Source organism: Suncus etruscus, chromosome 1 (genome assembly GCF_024139225.1).
Source record: "Suncus etruscus isolate mSunEtr1 chromosome 1, mSunEtr1.pri.cur, whole genome shotgun sequence".
Taxonomy (NCBI): Eukaryota; Metazoa; Chordata; class Mammalia; order Eulipotyphla; family Soricidae; genus Suncus; species Suncus etruscus.
The window spans coordinates 187633902-187639901 of NC_064848.1; the positions used below are offsets into that span (position 1 = coordinate 187633902).

At 62.4% G+C, this 6000-nt stretch overlaps 1 protein-coding gene across 3 annotated transcripts in view; it reads left to right on the forward strand.

The window, feature by feature from the left end:
- Nucleotides 1-6000, forward strand: part of RARA (retinoic acid receptor alpha) — a 47533-nt gene that overhangs the window by 34057 nt on the left and 7476 nt on the right. For all 3 annotated transcript variants that reach the window (XM_049779743.1, XM_049779751.1, XM_049779758.1), the window contains 2 exons: nt 3677-3825; nt 5569-5710. In XM_049779743.1, the coding sequence (XP_049635700.1) occupies nt 3677-3825; nt 5569-5710 (291 nt within the window). The remainder of the gene's footprint in view (nt 1-3676; nt 3826-5568; nt 5711-6000) is intronic.

Sequence of the window (6000 nt, forward strand, 5' to 3'; positions counted from 1 at the left end):
CTCGGTTGCCACTTGGCTGGGACCTTTGAAGCTTCTGTCCTAGGAGTTGGAGGTTCTGCCCGGCAGGGAGACCCCAGACCCCCTTTACCCCCTTTTCCACCCCGCAATTCCTTGGTTCTCTGTGGGGTGGTGAGTTGGGTTAGGTGCGCGCCGTCCCACTCTGAAGCAGGCGAGTCCTTTTGTTACCCTGTTTGCTCCTGGGGGTGGGGCCCGGGCGCTGAGGGGCACTGCCCATGCTGCCGTCCGTCTGGGCTCGGGCCCCTGCTCGGGGGGCGCAACTGGGAGTGCCGAGGTGCACACCTGGGCGCCGGCCCGGGCCCGCCCCGCGGGAGCAGGGTACCTGGGTGGAAGCGGGCGCTCGGGGGTTATTGTTCCAGAGCTCCGGTTTCTTTCTCTGGCGCTCGGCCGGGCTCCGCTCTTCCGTGCGCCCCGAAGGCGGCTGCAGCGGGTCCCTGGGGAGGTGGGGTTTGGCAGCTCGCTGGAGGCTCGGGGACACCCCTCTTGGCTCCTGGAGGAGGAGGAGGGCGGGGAGGTGCAGCCCGACGGCCCCGCTGCTCCTTGCACCCCCTTCACCCCACCCCACCCTCCCCATTGTCCTGCCCCCTGACCTTTGGCCCGGCGCGGCCCCGCACCCCGTTGGGAGCTGCTGACGCAGACGGGGAGGAGGGGGCGTGCGCGCCGTTGAGTTGACTTTGGCTGCGGGAGAGTTGAGGGGTGTCCGCGGACCCTCCTCGGGCCTCGCACCGGGCGCAGCCCAGCTCCTCCTCCAGGCCCGGTCCAGGACGCAGAGGCAGCGCCTGGGCCCAGGGGAAAGTGGAGGCCAGGCCAGGCCAGGACGCCCTTGACCCCGTTAGGGGGCTTCTGCACCCCAAATGTCTTCTGGGTCCTGGACACCAACTGTTGGGGACACTTTCCCCGGGCCCAGCAAAGACCCTGAGTCCGGGGTGGTGGTGATCATGGAGGGATACCTTGGAAAGGACCCCCAGGAGCCAGGGGGGGATAAGATCCCTTCTGCTCCCCGCACCCCAATTCTCTCCAGTCTCCACCTGGAGTGCAATGGGTAGAGGAAAGCGGTGCGCGTTGCTTGCACCCCCAGGGCTGCACCCGAGGGCAAGGGGTGCACAGGATGTGACTCCCCATCTGTCCCCCACTGGGCTGACCGCTCCGCCCCCGCCGGCTCGCTCGCAGACGTCCAAGAATGCGAAGCACGTGGATGCCCGTGGCGGGGGAGGGGCGATGCTATCGTGGCGGGGGGCGCAGGGTCCCCCCCTGCTTCCGGGCACCCCAGCTCGAGGAAGGCGGAGGAAGAGAGCCCCGCGCGCCCCCGACCCAGCCCCAGCCCGGCCCGGCCCGGCCTGGCCCTCCCCCGGGGCGCTGCAAAGGGAGCGGCTGCGGATCAGCGGCAGCTGGGCTGGGAGGGGAACCCCTGGCCGGGGGCCCGGCTGATTTCCTGCTGATCCCCTCCAGGAAACCGGCCCCGCTGCGAGCCCTCGAGCCCTCTGGGGCGCTGGGGTGTGGGGGACCCTGCTTTGCGCCGCGGGAACGGTTAGGGGGAGGGGACCCCAAGCTTCCTGGGCCGCTTCCAGCCTTTCGTGGCGGAGCTGGAACTTTGAGCTGGGAAGGTGTGGTGCTCCCTGTGGGTGGGGCCTAGGGGAGGGCTGGGGTGGTGGGGTACCCAGCCCGGCCCTCCCAGACCTGGGGTCCACCCCTTCACACCCCCCTTGCTGGCTGGAGGCCTGGATGGGGGTGGGAGGGGGGAAAGGGGTCAGCCTGTTCAAAGGGCAGAGTTGCAGCCTTGCAGGTGGGACGTGCCTCCTGTCCGAGGTGGGGTGCTTTGGGGTTGGGCTGGAAAGAGGCCAACTCCAGCTAGCCAGGGTCATAGCCACTTACCCCACACCCTCTCACTCAGTCTGCCCTGGCTGGACCTCACTTTTCTAGGATCCAGGGCCTTGGTGCCCTTTATCCTCATCCAGTCTCTCTGCACCCCGCCCTTTTCGCCCTTCACCCCACTCTGTACCCCGGAAGCTCCCTCTGACCCTCTGCTTTCTGTGTTAGGGCTGGGCAAGCAAGGGGGAGTCATGCATTCAACCTCTGGGGGATGGAGACATAGCCAGGGCCCCCCCTGTCCTTGACACCCCCCACCAGTCTGGATTGTCTATTGTTAACTCCTTTTACGTCTTGGAAAAAGTTAGCACAACAAAGGGTTCCTTTGTGGCTCACCCCTCTGCCTCCTGGCCTCACCCTGGCCCCCCAAGCGGCCCCCCAGCAGCTGTTCCCACCAGGCCTTTTTCTCCTGCCTTGCCTGTCTGTCCCAGGGAGCACGTGGGGTGGGGCTTCCAGCCAGGGCAGCTTGCTGAGTATTGGGGTACGGGTTGTGGGGATGGGCCCCCCACTCTTCCAGCTGCTTTCTTCATGGTGGGATGGGGAGTGTGGGTAGGGGGGGAGAAGATGGTGCAGCTGGTCAGGGAAGTGGATGCCTGCTGGGGCTGGGTGCCAGGGAGCTGTGAGGCTTCTCCACAACACCCCCAGATCTGGTGTCCATGCACAGGTCTCTCCCCTGTCCCACCGCTTCTCAGACCCCAGAGGGGCCCACACCTAGCAGGGGCTCTTCCAGGCTGTGCTGTGCTGGAGGTTTTGTGCTATGTTGTTTAGGGCACCTTGTGGTGCCTGAGCTGGACTTGGCGGGGACGGAAGTTCTGTGGGACCCTACCACATGTGGGCCCTGGGGTGCTGAGGTGGGTGGCCACAGCATGGAGGCCCTGCAGCCCTTCTTGGCCCCTGACAGGTGCATTCAGCAGTGAGTCTGGAGGCTTAGTGGTCCCTGGACTTCGGGTGCAGACAGGCCCCACTTCCAGTGCAGCTCTGGGGTGACAGACACAGGGCGCTGCCCCCACTGGCTGGGTCACCCCTTCTGGTTGCCCTCTTGATGCTGAGGAGCTAGAAGGGGGGGGGGGTCACCCGGACAGAGTATTGAGGCCAGACAGACCGACCATTGATGGGAACAGACCCCCTTTGTCAAGCTGCTTCCCCAGACAGGCACCCCAGTCGTGGGTTTCCGGGGCTCATGGGGACTTTGCTTCCTGTGTCCAGGAGTCCTCTACTTCTCTCAGGAAGGCTCTGCCCTGCATTGCTGCTCTGTGGCCCCAGCCCTGCCAGGGGTCCGCTGTCCCAGGGCTGGTTGGGGTGGAGGGAGGGGCTGTGGCGGCTAAGTGGTGGGGGGAGCGGAAGTGGAGAGGGTGGGGGAGTGGCCGCTGTGAATATCCTGTTGACCCCAGCTTCCTCTGCCCCCTGCTCTTGTCCTCTGCTTTGGGCCTTAACTCCTTCCTCACTCAGGGACTCTGGGGGTGGGTGGGTTGGGGATACCCCCCAGACCAGATCTTTGCAAGTGACTGACACCCCCTCCTATTCCCGTAACTCCCCGCCCCCAGATGCAGTTATGTCCACAGAAGAATCTTGAGTTTTATAATCTGGTCCTACTGGTTTTGAAGGTGGGGTCCTGGGGAAACAGACAGGAATGATGGGGTGGGGGAGGTTTGGTTGGCAGCCTCAGTGCCCAGAAGTCCCGGCTTCTCTGAGACTGTCCTTGCAGGTTTGACTCCTGCGGGGGTGGGGGGGAGCTGTGTTGTGGGGAGAATGTTGGAGGTCCCTAACCATCTTGCCCCTCTGCTCTTTGCAGCCATCGAGACCCAGAGCAGCAGCTCCGAGGAGATTGTGCCCAGTCCCCCCTCACCGCCACCCCTCCCCCGCATATACAAGCCTTGCTTTGTCTGTCAAGATAAGTCCTCCGGCTACCACTATGGGGTCAGCGCCTGTGAGGGCTGCAAGGTGAGTGGACCGGACGGTTCCCCCTGCTACATCCTGGACCCTTGGCAGGGTGGAGGGCAGTCCCAAAATGGACTTGCTCTTGCTTCTCTGCAGAGGGATGGAGTAGCTTTCCAGGAGAAGGGAAGCCTGCAGTGCCCCCCCCCCCATGGACAGGATCCCCCAGGTCCCTCCTGCAGAGTTGCTTTCCCTGTCTCCATCCTCCAGCTGGCAGGGCATGCGCCAGCGCTGCCACCGCTGCCCGTGTTGCCATGGTTAGCTGGCTGCAGAGCGACTCTTGGCCGACTCTTGGCCCGAGACCCAGGAGGCCTGCCCTCGGGGCCCTGCCTCAGCCTCTCCATGGCAGCCTGGCGCCCCGCCTCGGCTTCTCCTTCAGGTGCAGGCTGTGGCTCCCCAGTGTCTGGCTGGCTCTCCCTGGGACACACTGGGCTCCGGGATGCTCAGCGGTGCTGGCCACCTTCCCAATCAACTCTCCCCAGAGCCACCATTCCTGCTTCCTGTTCTCCAGGGGCAGGCATTCAGAGGCTGCATAGCTTAGGGGGGCTCATCTAGGAGTGTCTGCTTGTTTCTCATTGGTTCCTGGTCAGTCTGTCAGACCACAGAGCCACTGCCCTGGCGGGTCTGTCTGGGATGAGTGTACATGCGAATGGGCCCGAGTAATAGTACCTGCCGGTAGGGTGCTTACCTTGCATACAACTGACCAGGGCTCAATCTCCCGGCATCCCATATGGTCCCCCAGTATCATTAGGGGTGAGCACAGAGTCTAGCATAAGTCCTGAGCACTGTTAATTGTGACCAAAAAGAAGGGGAAGAGGGGCCAGCGTGGTGGCACAGTGGTAGGGCATTTGCATTGCATTTGCATGACCTAGGATGGTTCGATCCCCCGGTGTCCCATAAGGTCCCCCAAGCCAGGAGCGATTTCTGAGTGCAGAGCCAGGAGTAACCCCTGAGGGTCACCAGGTGTGGCCCAAAAACCAAAAAAAATAAAACAAAATAAAATAAGAAGGGGAAGAAAGGGTTAGAGTGATAGCACAGCAGTAGGGCATTTGCCTTGCATACAGTCGACCCAGGACACACCTGGGTTCAATCCCTGGCATCCCAGTAGTGATTTCTTTTTTTTTTTTTTTTTTTTTTGGTTATTTTGGGCCACACCCGGTGACGCTCAGGGGTTACTCCTGGCTATGCGCTCAGAAGTTGCTCCTGGCTTGGGGGACCATATGGGACGCTGGGGGATCGAACCCAGGTCCGTCCGAGGCTAGCGCAGGCAAGGCAGGCACCTTACCTTTAGCGCCACCGCCCGGCCCCCCAGTAGTGATTTCTGAGCACAGAACCAGGAGTAACCTCTGAGCGCTGCCGCTGGGTGTGGCCCAAAACCCAAAATAACTTAATAAAAAGGAAAAAAAAGGACACTCAGATCAAAGCACATATAGATCAGTGTATAGGCAGGTTCCTGAATCAGACGGGCTCCTTCTAACCTGGATGACTGGTGTGCCCATGAGTGAGGTCACCAGCTTGCAGGGCTGCCACCTCTTTTTATGCTCTGGCTTGCTGCCCCCACCCCTACTTCTGCCCCCTCCACCCCCCAGCAGTGCTTTTCCTAGGGGAGGAAGCCAGTTCTGTGAAGGGATGCCCAGAGACCTTCCCTAAGCTGGCCTGCTCAGAGAGGGCACGGGCAGAGCTGGGGATGGGCCCAAGCGGGTGGGCTGCACATGGGGCGGCTGGCCTGACCCCTCCTGCCCATCCCAGGGCTTCTTCCGCCGCAGCATCCAGAAGAACATGGTGTACACGTGCCACCGGGACAAGAACTGCATCATCAACAAGGTGACCCGCAACCGCTGCCAGTACTGCCGGCTGCAGAAGTGCTTCGAAGTGGGCATGTCCAAGGAATGTGAGTGCCAGGGTCGGGCCGGGCAGCGCACGAAGCCCCGCAACTCTGGCGGCAGGGCTGGGTGAGGGGTGTGTCTGCCTTTGCTTGCAGGCCATGTGGTGTTGTGGCTGTGTGGGTTCTGGATGATGCTTGGAGCCATCTTGGGGGACGTGTTGTTAGTCTATCTGTGAGGTGCATTTCTGTATGCAGGTCTGTCTGTCTGTCTACTCTTAGCTGACAAGCCAGGCTTTGGGGAGGGGGTGGTGGCTTTCCTGAGAGCTTCCCGATGGCATCTTTTTTGGGGAATACCT